The 19,933-nt window shown below is 55.1% G+C and overlaps 2 protein-coding genes across 2 annotated transcripts; both read left to right on the top strand.

Annotated features, from left to right (window-relative positions):
• Nucleotides 1–1,957: 1,957 nt before the first annotated feature.
• Nucleotides 1,958–4,318, top strand: LOC110511524 (protein asteroid homolog 1-like). Its single transcript, XM_036961533.1, has 4 exons — nt 1,958–2,570; nt 2,799–3,081; nt 3,123–3,297; nt 3,439–4,318. The coding sequence occupies exons 1-4, from the start codon at nt 2,025–2,027 to the stop codon at nt 3,761–3,763; spliced, it is 1,329 nt and encodes a 442-aa protein (XP_036817428.1). The 5' UTR covers nt 1,958–2,024; the 3' UTR covers nt 3,764–4,318.
• A 14,779-nt stretch (nt 4,319–19,097) lies between these two features.
• Nucleotides 19,098–19,933, top strand: LOC110514306 (protein asteroid homolog 1-like). Its single transcript, XM_036961522.1, has one exon. It carries the CDS (start codon nt 19,098–19,100, stop codon nt 19,881–19,883), a length of 786 nt encoding a protein of 261 aa, XP_036817417.1. The 3' UTR covers nt 19,884–19,933.

Here is a 19,933-nt window from a genome sequence, read left to right as displayed (position 1 = left end):
CAGACACCAACCAACCCAGACAGTTTTGGGATCCAGATCCAGACACCAACCAACCCAGCCAGTTTTGGGTTCCAGATCCAGACACCAACCAACCCAGACAGTTTTGGGATCCAGATCCAGACACCAACCAACCCAGACAGTTTTGGGATCCAGATCCAGACACCAACCAACCCAGACAGTTTTGGGTTCCAGATCCAGACACCAACCAACCCAGACAGTTTTGGGATCCAGATCCAGACACCAACCAACCCAGACAGTTTTGGGATCCAGATCCAGACACCAACCAACCCAGACAGTTTTGGGTTCCAGATCCAGACACCAACCAACCCAGACAGTTTTGGGATCCAGATCCAGACACCAACCAACCCAGACAGTTTTGGGATCCAGATCCAGACACCAACCAACCCAGACAGTTTTGGGATCCAGATCCAGACACCAACCAACCCAGACAGTTTTGGGATCCAGATCCAGACACCAACCAACCCAACAAGTTTTTACCAATTGTGTGCAGCAGCTTGTCTGTTACGAGGTTTCATTTCCAAGTCAGATGGAATAGAAAACATTTTATATAAAACATTCCTCCTATGAGGGCCGATTAAGACCAAGTTAAGCACGCGTCAATGGAAGGTAATTCCTTTTTTCATGTACCATTCTCTCTTTTTGAGTATTTTGACCTTGAATTTAAACATGACAATATTATGCTATAACACCCGCTATTCATTTGTTGTGGAGATCAAAGAAATTAACGTTTTGGCGGAAATGTGTGTCTACAGCTATGACATATTCTGACCTTGACTTAAATCTATCATAATTCTCCCACTTTTAAGTGCAAGGAAACCATGAATAAGGTTGAGTGAACCTGCCTGTTCCAAGTGGAAAAATGTATCTACTTTATTTGTTCTGATAGAAATAACATTCTTTGCACTGTACGTTCAAAATTGATAAGAGCTATTGATAAGAGCTATTGATAAGAGCTATTGATAAGAGCTATTGATACGAGCTATTGATAAGAGCTATTGATAAGAGCTATTGACAAGAGCTAGGTAAATGATTCATCTGTTTGGAGAAGGAGATTGTAAATACACACAACAATTGTTTTAGATGAACTGAAAATTATATCAACATGATATTTGGCAAGCGTGGTAAACAGTACAGAAGCACTAACCCTACATGTCTGTTTTGCTCTTTATTTAATATATTAATCATTTGCGTAAGTACTAATTAAGTGTCCCAATTTAGATAATTTAAAATACATTTAATATACTTAAATAAAACAGTATATAATAAAGTAGACATTAAATGTATATATCTGTCACGCCCTGACCTTAGTTATCTTTGTTTTCTTCATTATTTTGGTCAGGTCAGGGTGTTACGAGGGTGGGTATGTGTGTTTTTACTCCTGTATATCTACTAGGGTTTTGTATGTATGTATGTACAGTGGGGCAAAAAAAGTATTTAGTCAGCCACCAATTGTGCAAGTTCTCCCACTTAAAAAGATGACAGAGGCCTGTAATGTTCATCATAGGTACACTTCAACTATGACAGACAAAATGAGAAAAAAAAATCCAGAAAATCACATTGTAGGATTTTTTATGAATTTATTTGCAAATTATGGTGGAAAATAAGTACTTGGTCAATAACAAAAGTTAATCTCAATACTTTGTTATATACCCTTTGTTGGCAATGACAGAGGTCAAACGTTTTCTGTAAGTCTTCACAAGGTTTCCACACACTGTTGCTGGTATTTTGGCCCAAAAACATTTGACCGAAGTTAAACAATTTACAGGCAATGCTATCAAATACTAATTGAGTTTATGTAAACTTCTGACCCACTGGGAATGTGATGAAAGAAATAAAAGCTGAAATAAATAAATATTCTGACATTTCACATTCTTAAAATAAAGTGGTGATCCTAACTGACCAAAGACAGTCCTTTTTACAAGGAAAAAATGTCAGGAATTGTGAAAAAGTGAGTTTAAATGTATTTGGCTAAAATGTACGTATACTTACGACTTTAACTGTATATGTTTTTTTTTTGTGCTTGGGAAGGGGTTGTCTTTTTCAACAAGTTGCTGAAATGGCTGGCCAGTTTCCAGGAGAAGCAGGAGGCCTTGGACAATGTGCACCTCCTCATTGGTCATGGGGAAAACAACATGGATGCTGCCCTCCAGGCCCTCTCTCAGGGCATAGAAACATACCAGATTCAACCCGGTTGCCTGGAGTGTTTCTTCAATGATGGCGAGGCTCCTGATCCCGGCCTTCTCCCAAACCATCTGAGTGTCCTTCCAGACTGGACTCTGCTGCCGTTGACGAACGGGACACTTCCCCCCTACATGATATACATTCTGCAGCGGAGGCCAGTGATACAGGGTATCCAAGTGGAAGATCACAGCTTACCCAGTGGGAACAACACCTCTCGGCCCATACGGCAGGTATTCTACGGGCTGCTGCTGGGTGAAGGGAGGGAAGTGGAGGAGTATGACAGGGAAGAAACAAACCTGACCAGCAGCAAGGTTAATGCCATCCTGCCCAGTGCTGCACAACAGCTGCAGCTGGACACACTGGATCAGGTATGTATATGTGATGTAGTATACAGTATATCAGGTATGTAGACGTGATGTAGTATACAGTATATCAGGTATGTATATGTGATGTAGTATACAGTATATCAGGTATGTATACATGTGATGTAGTATACAGTATATCAGGTATGTAGACGTGATATAGTATGCAGTATAATATAAACATGCTGCTGTTGATTCTGAAATTGATTCTCATTATTTTGTTCTGTTTCTTAGACTCCATATTTTGAGCGGCGTGAGGTATTTTTGGAGACCCTTGGTGTGTCCCAGTCCACTTTGAATGGTCTCCCACTTCACCTGGGACTTCCTGTGGCTGTTACCTACTACTGGCTGAGGCACGCCCATCCCCGACCAGACCTTCCTCTCCTGCAGGCCCTGCTACTAGGACTGGTGTATGGAGAGCTCTGCAGACAGAGGAAGAGCCAGAGAGGTATGGACCAGAGCATGAATGAAAACACACACACAGCCACACACAACTTGGAATTTATAAATAAAGTGCGTGAAGTGCAGCCAATGACTCCTCCCCTTCTTGTGTATCAGGGTTTATAGAGGAGGAACCAGTGTTGGAGAGGATGAGAGGGCTGATTCAGAGACGTGCTATGAGTCCAGACCTGGGTGTGGTCCACGCCTATAGCCAATGGAAGCGCTGCATGAGGGATTGCCTTGACCTGAACCAACTGCTGTGCTTCCCTCTACCTGAGCCTCAGTGTGCCTGGTAAGGTGTCCCTTCCTAAAACAACCCTAACCTCTAACCTCTAACCTCTAGAGTAGACCAGTGGTATTCCTTTACATTGTATTCTAGCCCAGCAGCAACACAGCTAATTCAACCCTCTGTTGTTTCCCTGTTGGAGTCTAGGCTGTACAAGGGCACTCTGGTGCACCAGCTTGTGGGCCAACTGAGACGGGGGGTGACCCCGGATTCTCTCCTGATGGAAGACCCTTCATCTGGGCAGCTGTACAAAGCCATGCTGGACGCCATGCGTCCATACTCAACTTCCAGGAAGCTGAGACCACTGGACAACCTGACGGCCCCTCTGCAGATTCTGTCGCTGGAGGATGAAGAATTTGATGATGATGATGATGATGATGGAGTAGGCTGTACTGAAGTCCCAATGTCCCGTCACAAGAGGAAGGAAAGATTCAATAAAGCTCTGTTGAGTTATAGATATAGGGACCACTAAATAGGGACCACCTGTTGAGTTATATACTGTTTTCTGTGACATTAAAGTGACAGAGTGCATAGGTAGGAAGGCCCCATTTGCATACACTCATACTCATGAAGCGCTTCCCCTTTCACTTACACATGGAGCACAGAGAACATTGATAAGAGATTTGACATTGATTAAAAGAAAATAAGAAAAATGAGAGTAAATTATTATTTTTTTATTGTGACTGAGGTTTATTGAAGTGAAAATTCAAGGTTAAATATGTTAAATGTTAAAGGTTGAAAACATTGTGAAATAAACATTGTGAAATAAACATTGTGAAATAAACATTGTGAAATAAACATTGTGAAATATTAAAGGGGAGTTAAAGTAGTGCAGTAAAATGTTAGAATGTTATATTGTTGTTTGCTGTAAGGTGTGATGCATATTGACTATGTTTGTTAGAGGAGGAGGTTGATAATCTAATGGAGTTGGAACGTTTAAAATGTTGGATGTTTAGAAGGTAATGGGAGAAATATATTAGGTTGGATTAGGATTAGAATTGAATGGAATAAGAAAATGTATGTTTGAACCACCACCACGGTAGCCCACACAACTACCACCACCACGGTAGCCCACACAACTACCACCACGGTAGCCCACACAACTACCACCACGGTAGCCCACACAACTACCACCACGGTAGCCCACACAACTACCACCACAGTAGCCCACACAACTACCACCACAGTAGCCCACACCACCACCACCACCACAGTAGCCCACACCACCACCACCACCACAGTAGCCCACACAACTACCACCACCATGGTAGCCCACACAACTACCACCACGGTAGCCCACACCACCACCACCACGGTAGCCCACACAACTACCACCACCATGGTAGCCCACATAACTACCACCACGGTAGCCCACACCACCACCACCACGGTAGCCCACACAACTACCACCACCACGGTAGCCCACACAACCACCACCACGGTAGCCAACACAACCACCACCACGGTAGCCCACACAACTACCACCACCACAGTAGCCCACACAACTACCACCACGGTAGCCCACACAACTACCACCACGGTAGCCCACACAACTACCACCACGGTAGCCCACACAACTACCACCACAGTAGCCCACACAACTACCACCACGGTAGCCCACACAACTACCACCACGGTAGCCCACACAACAACCACCACAGTAGCCCACACAACTACCACCACGGTAGCCCACACAACCACCACCACAGTAGCCCGCACAACTACCACCATGGTAGCCCACACAACTACCACCACGGTAGCCCACACCACCACCACGGTAGCCCACACAACTACCACCACGGTAGCCCACACAACTACCACCACAGTAGCCCACACAACTACCACCACAACCACGAAGTTCACACCACCACCACGGTAGCCCACACCACCACCACCATGGTAGCCCACACCACCACTACCATCACAGTAGCCCACACAACCAACACAGTAGCCCACACCACCACCACCAAGGAATATCCCACACCACCACCACCAAGGAATATCCCACACCACCACCACAGTAGCCCACACCACCACCACCACAGTAGCCCACACCACCACCACCACCAAGGTAGCCCACACCACCATCATGTTATCCCATACCAACTCCACCACCATGGTAGCCCACACCACCACCACCATGGTAGCCCACATCACCACCACGGTATTCCAAACCACCTCCACCACCATGGTAGCCCACAATACCACCATGGTAGCCCACACCACCACCACAGTAGCCCACACCAACACCACCATGGTAGCCCACACCACCACCACCATGGTAGTCCACACCACCACCACCATGGTAGCCCACACCACCTCCACCACCACGATGGCCCACACAAACACCACCATGGTAGCCCACACCACTACCACAGTAGCCCACACCACCTCCACCAACATAGGAGCCCACCACCACCCACACCACCACCACCATGGTAGCCCACATCACCACCACCATCACAGTAGCCCACACCACCACCACCAAGGAATATCCCACACCACCTCCACCACCACGGTAGCCCACACCACCACCATGGTAGCCCACACCACCACCACCACGGTGGCCCACACCACCACCATGGTAGCCCACACCACCACCGTGGTAGCCCACACCACCTCCACCACCACAGTAGCCCACACCACCACCACCACCAAGGTAGCCCACACCACCACCATGGTATCCCATACCAACTCCACCACCATGGTAGCCCACACCACCACCACCATGGTAGCCCACACCACCACCACGGTATTCCAAACCACCTCCACCACCATGGTAGCCCACAACACCACCATGGTAGCCCACACCACCACCACAGTAGCCCACACAACCACCACAATGGTATCCCGCACCACCACCACCACGGAACATCCCACACCACCACCACCACATTAGCCCACACCACCACCTCCACAACGGTAGCCCACACCACCACCACCACCATGGTAGCCCACACGACCACAACCATGGTAGTTCACACCACCACCATGGTAGCCCACACCACCACCAACACGGTAGTTCACACCACCTCCACCACCATGGTAGCCCACACCACCACTACCATCACAGTAGCCCACACCACCACTACCATCACAGTAGCCCACACCACCACCACCAAGGTATATCCTAGTACTTCTCCTGTCCTATTCGGTGTCCTGTGTGAATCTAGGTGTGCGTTCTCTAATTCTCTCCTTCTCTCTTTCTCTCTCTCGGAGGACCTGAGCCCTAGGACCATGCCCCAGGACTACCTGACATGATGACTCCTTGCTGTCCCCAGTCCACCTGGCTGTGCTGCTGCTCCAGTTTCAACTGTTCTGCCTTAATATTATTCGACCATGCTGGTAATTTATGAACATTTGAACATCTTGACCATGTTTTGTTATAATCTCCACCCGGCACAGCCAGAAGAGGACTGGCCACCCCACATAGCCTGGTTCCTCTCTAGGTTTCTTCCTAGGTTTTGGCCTTTCTAGGGAGTTTTTCCTAGCCACCGTGCTTCTACACCTGCATTGCTTGCTGTTTGGGGTTTTAGGCTGGGTTTCTGTACAGCACTTTGAGATATCAGCTGATGTACGAAGGGCTATATAAATACATTTGATTTGATTTCATTTGATATCCCACACCACCACCACAGTAGCCCACACCACCACCACCACAGTAGCCCACACCACCACCACCACCAAGGTAGCCCACACCACCATCATGTTATCCCATACCAACTCCACCACCATGGTAGCCCACACCACCACCACCATGGTAGCCCACATCACCACCACGGTATTCCAAACCACCTCCACCACCATGGTAGCCCACAATACCACCATGGTAGCCCACACCACCACCACAGTAGCCCACACCAACACCACCATGGTAGCCCACACCACCACCACCATGGTAGTCCACACCACCACCACCATGGTAGCCCACACCACCTCCACCACCACGATGGCCCACACAAACACCACCATGGTAGCCCACACCACTACCACAGTAGCCCACACCACCTCCACCAACATAGGAGCCCACCACCACCCACACCACCACCACCATGGTAGCCCACATCACCACCACCATCACAGTAGCCCACACCACCACCACCAAGGAATATCCCACACCACCTCCACCACCACGGTAGCCCACACCACCACCATGGTAGCCCACACCACCACCACCACGGTGGCCCACACCACCACCATGGTAGCCCACACCACCACCGTGGTAGCCCACACCACCTCCACCACCACAGTAGCCCACACCACCACCACCACCAAGGTAGCCCACACCACCACCATGGTATCCCATACCAACTCCACCACCATGGTAGCCCACACCACCACCACCATGGTAGCCCACACCACCACCACGGTATTCCAAACCACCTCCACCACCATGGTAGCCCACAACACCACCATGGTAGCCCACACCACCACCACAGTAGCCCACACAACCACCACAATGGTATCCCGCACCACCACCACCACGGAACATCCCACACCACCACCACCACATTAGCCCACACCACCACCTCCACAACGGTAGCCCACAACACCACCACCACCATGGTAGCCCACACGACCACAACCATGGTAGTTCACACCACCACCATGGTAGCCCACACCACCACCAACACGGTAGTTCACACCACCTCCACCACCATGGTAGCCCACACCACCACTACCATCACAGTAGCCCACACCACCACTACCATCACCATGGTAGCCCACACCACCACCGTGGTAGCCCACACCACCTCCACCACCACAGTAGCCCACACCACCACCACCACCAAGGTAGCCCACACCACCACCATGGTATCCCATACCAACTCCACCACCATGGTAGCCCACACCACCACCACCATGGTAGCCCACACCACCACCACGGTATTCCAAACCACCTCCACCACCATGGTAGCCCACAACACCACCATGGTAGCCCACACCACCACCACAGTAGCCCACACAACCACCACAATGGTATCCCGCACCACCACCACCACGGAACATCCCACACCACCACCACCACATTAGCCCACACCACCACCTCCACAACGGTAGCCCACACCACCACCACCACCATGGTAGCCCACACGACCACAACCATGGTAGTTCACACCACCACCATGGTAGCCCACACCACCACCAACACGGTAGTTCACACCACCTCCACCACCATGGTAGCCCACACCACCACTACCATCACAGTAGCCCACACCACCACTACCATCACAGTAGCCCACACCACCACCACCAAGGTATATCCTAGTACTTCTCCTGTCCTATTCGGTGTCCTGTGTGAATCTAGGTGTGCGTTCTCTAATTCTCTCCTTCTCTCTTTCTCTCTCTCGGAGGACCTGAGCCCTAGGACCATGCCCCAGGACTACCTGACATGATGACTCCTTGCTGTCCCCAGTCCACCTGGCTGTGCTGCTGCTCCAGTTTCAACTGTTCTGCCTTAATATTATTCGACCATGCTGGTAATTTATGAACATTTGAACATCTTGACCATGTTTTGTTATAATCTCCACCCGGCACAGCCAGAAGAGGACTGGCCACCCCACATAGCCTGGTTCCTCTCTACCTTTCTTCCTAGGTTTTTGCCTTTCTAGGGAGTTTTTCCTAGCCACCGTGCTTCTACACCTGCATTGCTTGCTGTTTGGGGTTTTAGGCTGGGTTTCTGTACAGCACTTTGAGATATCAGCTGATGTACGAAGGGCTATATAAATAAATTTGATTTGATTTCATTTGATATCCCACACCACCACCACAGTAGCCCACACCACCACCACCACCACGGTATATCCCACACCACCACCAAAGTAGCCTACACCACCACCACGGTTGCCCACACCAGCACCATGGTAGCCCACATCCCCTCCACCACCACGGTAGACCAGACCACCACCACAGTAGCCCACACCACCTCCAGCACCATGGTAGCCCACACCAAATCCACAATGGTAGTCCAAACCACCACCACGTTAGCCCACACCACCACCATGGTAGCCCACACCACCAACACCACCACGGTAGCCCACACCACCACCACCATGGTAGCCCACACCACCACCACGGTAGCCCACACATCCACCACCACAGTTGCCCACACCACCACCATGGTAGCCCACACATCCACCACCACAGTTGCCCACACCACCACCATGGTAGCCCACACCCCCTCCAACACCACGGTAGCCCACACCACCACCACCATGGTAGCCCACACCACCACCAACATGGTAGCCCACACCACCTCCACCATGGTAGCCCACACCACCACCACGGTAATCCACACCACCACCACCACCATGGTAGCCCACACCACCACAACAGTAGCCCACACCACCACCACCATGGTATCCCACACCACCTCCAACACCACGGTAGCCCACACCACCACCACCAAGGAATATCCCACACCACCACCACAGTAGCCCACACCACCACCACCACAGTAGCCAACACCACCACCACCACCACGGTATATCCCACACCACCACCAAAGTAGCCTACACCACCACCACCACGGTTGCCCACACCAGCACCATGGTAGCCCACATCCCCTCCACCACCACGGTAGCCCAGACCACCACCACAGTAGCCCACACCACCTCCAGCACCATGGTAGCCCACACCACCTCCACAATGGTAGTCCAAACCACCACCACATTAGCCCACACCACCATGGTAGCCCACACCACCTCCACCACCACGGTAGCCCACAACACCACCAGCATGGTAGCCCACACTACCACCACGGTAGCCCACACATCCACCACCACAGTTGCCCACACCACCACCATGGTAGCCCACACATCCACCACCACAGTTGCCCACACCACCACCATGGAAGCCCACACCCCCTCCACCACCACGGTAGCCCACACCACCACCACCATGGTAGCCCACACCACCACCACCATGGTAGCCCACACCACCTCCACCATGGTAGCCCACACCACCACCACGGTAATCCACACCACCACTTCCACCATGGTAGCCCACACCACCACCACAGTAGCCCACACCACCACCACCATGGTATCACAGACCACCACCACAGTAGCCCACACCACCTCCAGCACCATGGTAGCCCACACCACCTCCACAATGGTAGTCCAAACCACCACCACGGTAGCCCACACCACCTCCACCACCATTGTAGCCCACACCACTACCACCACGGAATATCCCACAACACCACCACCACAGAATATCCCACACCACCACCACCTTGGTAGTTCACACCACCACCACGGTAGCCCACACATCCACCAATACGTTAGCCCACACCACCACCACCATGGTAGCGCACACCACCACCACGGTAGCCCACACATCCACCACCAAAGTTGCCCACACCACCACCATGGTAGCCCACACCCCCTCCACCACCACGGTAGCCCACACCACCACCACCATGGTAGCCCACACCACCACCACCATGGTAGCCCACACCACCTCCACCATGGTAGCCCAAACCACCACCACGATAGCCCACACAACCACTACCATGGTAGCCCACACCACCTCCACCATGGTAGCCCACACCACCTCCACCACCACAGTAGCCCACACCACCACCACGGTAGCCCACACATCCACCACCAAAGTTGACCACACCACCACCATGGTAGCCCACACCCCCTCCACCACCACGGTAGCCCACACCACCACCACCATGGTAGCCCACACCACCACCACCATGGTAGCCCACACCACCTCCACCATGGTAGCCCAAACCACCACCACGATAGCCCACACAACCACTACCATGGTAGCCCACACCACCTCCACCATGGTAGCCCACACATCCATCACCACAGTTGCCCACACCACCACCATGGTAGCCCACACCCACTCCACCACCACGGTAGCCCACACCACCACCACCATGGTAGCCCACACCACCACCACCATGGTAGCCCACACCACCTCCACCATGGTAGCCCACACCACCTCCACCACCATCGTAGCCCACACCACTACCACCACGGAATATTCCACAACACCACCATCACAGAATATCCCACACCACCACCACCATGGTAGTTCACACCACCACCACAGTAGCCCACACATCCACCAATACGTTAGCCCACACCAACACCACCATGGTAGCGCACACCACCACCACGGTAGCCCACACATCCACCACCAAAGTAGCCCACACCACCACCATGGTAGCCCACACCACCACCACCATGGTAGCCCACACCACCACCACCATGGTAGCCCACACCACCTCCACCATGGTAGCCCAAACCACCACCACGGTAAACCACACCACCACCACCATGGTAGCCCACACCACCACCACCATGGTAGCCCACACATCCATCACCACAGTTGCCCACACCACCACCATGGTAGCCCACACCCCCTCCACCACCACGGTAGCCCACACCACCACTACCATGGTAGCCCACACCACCACCACCATGGTAGCCCAAACTACCACCACGGTAGCCCACACCACCACCACCATGGTAGCCCACACCACCTCCACCATGGTAGCCAAAAACACCACCACGGTAGCCCACACCACCACCACAGTAGCCCACACCACCACCACCATGGTATCCCACACCACCACCACCACGGTAGCTCACACCACCACCACCACGGTAGGTCACACTACCACCACGGTACCCCACACATCCACCAATACGGTAGCCCACAACACCACCACCATGGTAGCCCACACCACCTCCACCACCACGATGGCCCACACCACCACCACCATGGTAGCCCACACCACCTCCACCACCACGAAGGCCCACACCACCACCACCATGGTAGCCCACACCACTACGACGGTAGCCCACACCACCTCCACCAGCATAGGAGCCCACCACCACCCACACCACCACCACCATGATAGCCCACATCACCACCACCATCACAGTAGCCCACACCACCACCACCAAGGAATATCCCACACCACCACCACCACAGAATATCCCACACCTCCACCACCACGGTAGCCCACACCACCACCATGGTAGCCCACACCACCTCCACCACCACGAAGGCCCACACCACCACCACCATGGTAGCCCACACCACTACGACGGTAGCCCACACCACCTCCACCAGCATAGGAGCCCACCACCACCCACACCACCACCACCATGATAGCCCACATCACCACCACCATCACAGTAGCCCACACCACCACCACCAAGGAATATCCCACACCACCACCACCACAGAATATCCCACACCTCCACCACCACGGTAGCCCACACCACCACCATGGTAGCCCACACCACCTCCACCACCACAGTAGCCCACACCACCACCACCACCACGGTAGCCCACACCACCACCACCAAGGAATATCCCACACCACCACCACCACAGAATATCCCACACCTCCACCACCACGGTAGCCCACACCACCACCATGGTAGCCCACACCACCACCACCACAGTAGCCCACACCACCACCACGGTAGCCCACACCACCACCACCACCACGGTAGCCCACACAAACTCCCCCACCACGGTAGCCCACACCACCACAACCATGGTAGCCCACACCACCTCCACCACCACAGTAGCCCACACCACCACCACCACGGTAGCCCACACCACCACAACCATGGTAGCCCACACCACCTCCACCACCACAGTAGCCCACACCACCACCACCACGGTAGCCCACACCACCACCACCACCACGGTAGCCCACACCACCTCCCCCACCACGGTAGCCCACACCACCACCACCATGGTAGCCCACACCACCTCCACCACCACAGTAGCCCACACCACCACCACCACCACGGTAGCCCACACCACCACCACCACCACGGTAGCCCACACCACCACCACCACCACGGTAGCCCACACAAACTCCCCCACCACGGTAGCCCACACCACCACCACCATGGTAGCCCACACCACCTCCACCACCACAGTAGCCCACACCACCACCACCACGGTAGCCCACACCACCACCACCACCACGGTAGCCCACACCACCTCCCCCACCACGGTAGCCCACACCACCACCACCATGATAGCCCACACCACCTCCACCACCACAGTAGCCCACACCACCACCACCACCACGGTAGCCCACACCACTACCACCACCACGGTAGCCACCACCACACCACCTCCCCCACCACGGTAGCCCACACCACCACCACCATGGTATTCCACACCACCACCACCACAGAATATCCCACACCTCCACCACCACGGTAGCCCACACCACCACCATGGTAGCCCACACCACCACCACCACCACGGTAGCCCACACCACCTCCCTCACCACGGTAGCCCACACCACCACCATGGTAGCCCACACCACCACCACCACAGTAGCCAACACCACCACCATGGTAGCCCACACAACCTCCACCACCACAGTAGCCCACACCACCACCACCACCACCACGGTAGCCCACACCACCACCACCACCACGGTAGCCCACACCACCTCCCCCACCATGGTAGCCCACACCACCACCACCATGGTAGCCCACACCACCTCCACCATGGTAGCCCAAACCACCACCACGGTAAACCACACCACCACCACCATGGTAGCCCACACCACCACCACCACGGTAGCCCACACCACCACCACCACCACGGTAGCCCACACCACCTCCCCCACCACGGTAGCCCACACCACCACCACCATGGTAGCCCACACCACCTCCACCACCACAGTAGCCCACACCACCACCACCACCACGGTAGCCCACACCACTACCACCACCACGGTAGCCACCACCACACCACCTCCCCCACCACGGTAGCCCACACCACCACCACCATGGTATTCCACACCACCACCACCACAGAATATCCCACACCTCCACCACCACGGTAGCCCACACCACCACCATGGTAGCCCACACCACCACCACCACCACGGTAGCCCACACCACCACCACCACCACGGTAGCCCACACCACCTCCCTCACCACGGTAGCCCACACCACCACCATGGTAGCCCACACCACCACCACCACAGTAGCCCACACCACCACCATGGTAGCCCACACAACCTCCACCACCACAGTAGCCCACACCACCACCACCACCACCACGGTAGCCCACACCACCACCACCACCACGGTAGCCCACACCACCTCCCCCACCATGGTAGCCCACACCACCACCACCATGGTAGCCCACACCACCTCCACCATGGTAGCCCAAACCACCACCACGGTAAACCACACCACCACCACCATGGTAGCCCACACCACCACCACCATGGTAGCCCACACATCCATCACCACAGTTTCCCACACCACCACCATGGTAGCCCACACCCCCTCCACCACCACGGTAGCCCACACCACCACCACCATGGTAGCCCACACCACCTCCACCATGGTAGCCAAAAACACCACCACGGTAGCCCACACCACCACCACAGTAGCCCACACCACCACCACCATGGTATCCCACACCACCACCACCACGGTAGCTCACACCACCACCACCACGGTAGGTCACACTACCACCACGGTACCCCACACATCCACCAATACGGTAGCCCACAACACCACCACCATGGTAGCCCACACCACCTCCACCACCACGATGGCCCACACCACCACCACCATGGTAGCCCACACCACCTCCACCACCACGAAGGCCCACACCACCACCACCATGGTAGCCCACACCACTAACACGGTAGCCCACACCACCTCCACCAGCATAGGAGCCCACCACCACCCACACCACCACCACCATGATAGCCCACATCACCACCACCATCACAGTAGCCCACACCACCACCACCAAGGAATATCCCACACCACCACCACCACAGAATATCCCACACCTCCACCACCACGGTAGCCCACACCACCACCATGGTAGCCCACACCACCACCACCACAGTAGCCCACACCACCACCATGGTAGCCCACACCACCTCCACCACCACAGTAGCCCACACCACCACCACCACCACGGTAGCCCACACCACCACCACCACGGTAGCCCACACCACCACCACCACCACGGTAGCCCACACAAACTCCCCCACCACGGTAGCCCACACCACCACCACCATGGTAGCCCACACCACCTCCACCACCACAGTAGCCCACACCACCACCACCACGGTAGCCCACACCACCACCACCATGGTAGCCCACACCACCACCACCACCACGGTAGCCCACACCACTACCACCACCACGGTAGCCACCACCACACCACCTCCCCCACCACGGTAGCCCACACCACCACCACCATGGTATTCCACACCACCACCACCACAGAATATCCCACACCTCCACCTCCACGGTAGCCCACACCACCACCATGGTAGCCCACACCACCACCACTACCACGGTAGCCCACACCACCACCACCACAGAATATCCCACACCTCCACCACCACGGTAGCCCACACCACCACCATGGTAGCCCACACCACCACCACCACAGTAGCCCACACCACCACCATGGTAGCCCACACCACCTCCACCACCACAGTAGCCCACACCACCACCACCACCACAGTAGCCCACACCACCACCACCACCACGGTAGCCCACACCACCACCACCACCACGGTAGCCCACACCACCACCACCATGGTATTCCACACCACCACCACCACAGAATATCCCACACCTCCACCTCCACGGTAGCCCACACCACCACCATGGTAGCCCACACCACCACCACCACCACGGTAGCCCACACCACCACCACCACAGAATATCCCACACCTCCACCACCACGGTAGCCCACACCACCACCATGGTAGCCCACACCACCACCACCACAGTAGCCCACACCACCACCATGGTAGCCCACACCACCTTCACCACCACAGTAGCCCACACCACCACCACCACCACAGTAGCCCACACCACCACCACCACCACGGTAGCCCACACCACCACCACCACCACGGTAGCCCACACAAACTCCCCCACCACGGTAGCCCACACCACCACCACCATGGTAGCCCACACCACCTCCACCACCACAGTAGCCCACACCACCACCACCACGGTAGCCCACACCACCACCACCACCACGGTAGCCCACACCACCTCCCCCACCACGGTAGCCCACACCACCACCACCATGGTAGCCCACACCACCTCCACCACCACAGTAGCCCACACCACCACCACCACCACGGTAGCCCACACCACTACCACCACCACGGTAGCCACCACCACACCACCTCCCCCACCACGGTAGCCCACACCACCACCACCATGGTATTCCACACCACCACCACCACAGAATATCCCACACCTCCACCACCACGGTAGCCCACACCACCACCATGGTAGCCCACACCACCACCACCACCACGGTAGCCCCCACCACCACCACCACCACCACGGTAGCCCACACCACCTCCCTCACCACGGTAGCCCACACCACCACCACCATGGTATTCCACACCACCACCACCACAGAATATCCCACACCTCCACCACCACGGTAGCCCACACCACCACCATGGTAGCCCACACAACCTCCACCACCACAGTAGCCCACACCACCACCACCCCCACCACGGTAGCCCACACCATCACCACCATGGTATTCCACACCACCACCATGGTTGTCCACACCACCACCGTGGTAGCCCACAGCACCTCCACCACCATGGTAAGCCACACCACCTCCACCACCATGGTAGCCCACACCACCACCACCATCACAGTAGCCCACACCACCACCACCAGGGTAGCCCACACCACCTCCACCACCACGGTAGCCCACACCACCACCACGGTAGCCAGCACATCCACCAATACGTTAGCCCACACCACCACCACCATGGTAGCCAACACCACCACCACGGTAGCCCACACCACCTCCACCAACATGGTAGCCCACACCACCACCATCATGGTAGCCCACACCACCACCACCATTGTAGCCCACACCACCACCACGGTAGCCCACACATCCACCAATACGTTAGCCCACACCACCACCACCATGGTAGCCCACACCACCACCACGGTAGCCCACACCACCACCACCATTGTAGCCCACACCACAACCACCACCACGGTAGCCCACACCACCACCACCACCACGGTAGCCCACACCACCACCACCACCATGGTAGCCCACACCACCACCACTACAATGGTAGCCCACACCACCACCACCATAGTAGCCCACACCACCACCACCACCACCATGGCAGCCCACACCACCACCACCACCATGGCAGCCCACTCCACCACCACCACCATGGCAGCCCACTCCACCACCACCACCACCACCATGGCAGCCCACACCACCACCACCACCACCACCACCACGGTAGCCCACACCACCATCACCACCATGGTAGCCCACACAACCACCACCATAGTAGCCCACACCACCACCATCACCATGGCAGCCCACTCCACCACCACCACCATGGCAGCCCACTCCACCACCACCACCACCACCACCATGGCAGCCCACACCACCACTACCACCATGGCAGCCCACTCCACCACCACCACCATGGCAGCCCACTCCACCACCACCACCACCACCACCATGGCAGCCCACACCACCACCACCACCACCACCATGGTAAACCACACCACCATCACCACCATGGTAGCCCACACCACCACCACCACCATGGTAGCCCACACCACCACCACTACAATGGTAGCCCACACCACCACCATAGTAGCCCACACCACCACCACCACCATGGCAGCCCACACCACCACCACCACCACCATGGCAGCCCACACCACCACCACCACCACCACCATGGTAAACCACACCTCCATCACCACCATGGCAGCCCACACCACCACCACCACCACCACCACCGTGGTAGCCCACACCACCACCACCACGGTAGCCCACACCACCTCCACCAACATGGTAGCCCACACCACCACCACCATTGTAGCCCACACCACAACCAACACCACCACCACCACGGTAGCCCACACCACCACCACCACCACGGTAGCCCACACCACCACCACCACCATGGTAGCCCACACCACCACCACTACAATGGTAGCCCACACCACCACCACCATAGTAGCCCACACCACCACCACCACCATGGCAGCCCACACCACCACCACCACCATGGCAGCCCACTCCACCACCACCAACACCACCATGGCAGCCCACTCCACCACCACCACCATGGCAGCCCACTCCACCACCACCACCACCACCACCACCATGGCAGCCCACACCACCACTACCACCATGGCAGCCCACTCCACCACCACCACCATGGCAGCCCACTCCACCACCACCACCATGGCAGCCCACACCACCACCACCACCACCACCACCACCACCACCATGGTAAACCACACCACCACCACCACCACCATGGCAGCCCACACCACCACCACCACCACCACCACCGTGGTAGCCCACACCACCACCACCACCACGGTAGCCCACACCAAAGACACACCACACACAAAGATCTACTCAGCAGCAGGTGAAGTGACCATAAAGATCTACTCAGCAGCAGGTGAAGTGACCATAAAGATCTACTCAGCAGCAGGTGAAGTGACCATAAAAATCTACTCAGCATCAGGTGAAGTGACCATAAAGATCTACTCAGCAGCAGGTGAAGTGACCATAAAGATCTACTCAGCATCAGGTGAAGTGACCATAAAGATCTACTCAGCATCAGGTGAAGTGACCATAAAGAGATCATGAGGGACATATGACGTATTGAAAGGGAAACTTAACTAAAAGGAAACTCATCCATTGTAATGATCCTATAAATAGTCCTGTGACTGAAACTCTTCACTTAGAAAGACATCACATCCTAGATAGATCACATCATGGGTGTCTTGGGTTTAACCAGCTTTATAGGTGATCATGGAGAGATTTTAACAGATTATCGCTTCAGAAACAGCAAGGTAGTCATAGATGGTTGTAATATCTACCACTCTCTTTATTTGACCTCGTGTGTGGATCAGCAGCATGGAGGGGATTATGATGTATTTGAGGACCAGGTCTGCAAGTTCTTTAAGGCTCTGAGAGATTGTGGCATTGAACCTTATGTGATTATAGACGGAGGCTCTGACTTTTCCGATAAAAAGTTTGAAACTCTCCGACAACGAGCTCAATCAAGGATCAACCAAGCCAACAACTTGTCCATGGGGCTTCGGGAGAGAGGTTTACTGCCAGTCTTCATCAAACAAGTCTTCAAACAGGTCCTCTCCAGCCTGAAGGTGCCATTCGCACAGGCCCTTTCTGAGGCAGACCAAGAAATAGCCTCACTGGCTCAAAAGTGGAAGTGTCCGGTCCTGTCCAATGACAGTGACTTTTATATTTTTGACATCCAGGCAGGATTTCTTCCCATGTCCCATTTTCAGTGGCAGAACGCGTCAGTGCAACGCTGGAGTCCTCAAAATTACATCCCCTGCAAGCGGTACACCACAACAAGCTTCTGCAGACAAGTCAACATCAACAGACAGCTTCTCCCAGTCTTTGGTGCCATCACAGGAAACGACTATGTCAACTTGGATAAGATGGGCTTTCCCATCAAGTTTGAAGACAGCTTGTCGATGGAACCCAATTGGAAGCGCGGTAAGTTTGAACATTTTACGCGTATACCGAAGTAAACATAACTACTACAGATGCATTTGGGGCGGCAGGTCGTCTAGTGGTTAGA

Source organism: Oncorhynchus mykiss, chromosome 2 (genome assembly GCF_013265735.2).
Source record: "Oncorhynchus mykiss isolate Arlee chromosome 2, USDA_OmykA_1.1, whole genome shotgun sequence".
In the NCBI taxonomy this organism is placed as follows: Eukaryota; Metazoa; Chordata; class Actinopteri; order Salmoniformes; family Salmonidae; genus Oncorhynchus; species Oncorhynchus mykiss.
Note: the sequence above shows the minus strand (reverse complement) of the source record. Positions and strands in the feature narration are given on the sequence as shown.

Coding starts and splice junctions, on each gene's coding strand:
- LOC110511524 (XM_036961533.1), top strand. CDS start 2,025: ATGTTTTTTTTTTGTGCTTGGGAAGGGGTTGTCTTTTTCAACAAGTTG. Junction 2,571..2,798: donor AGCTGGACACACTGGATCAG/GTATGTATATGT, acceptor TCTGTTTCTTAG/ACTCCATATTTTGAGCGGCG. Junction 3,082..3,122: donor GGAATTTATAAATAAAGTGC/GTGAAGTGCAGC, acceptor CTTGTGTATCAG/GGTTTATAGAGGAGGAACCA.
- LOC110514306 (XM_036961522.1), top strand. CDS start 19,098: ATGGGTGTCTTGGGTTTAACCAGCTTTATAGGTGATCATGGAGAGATT.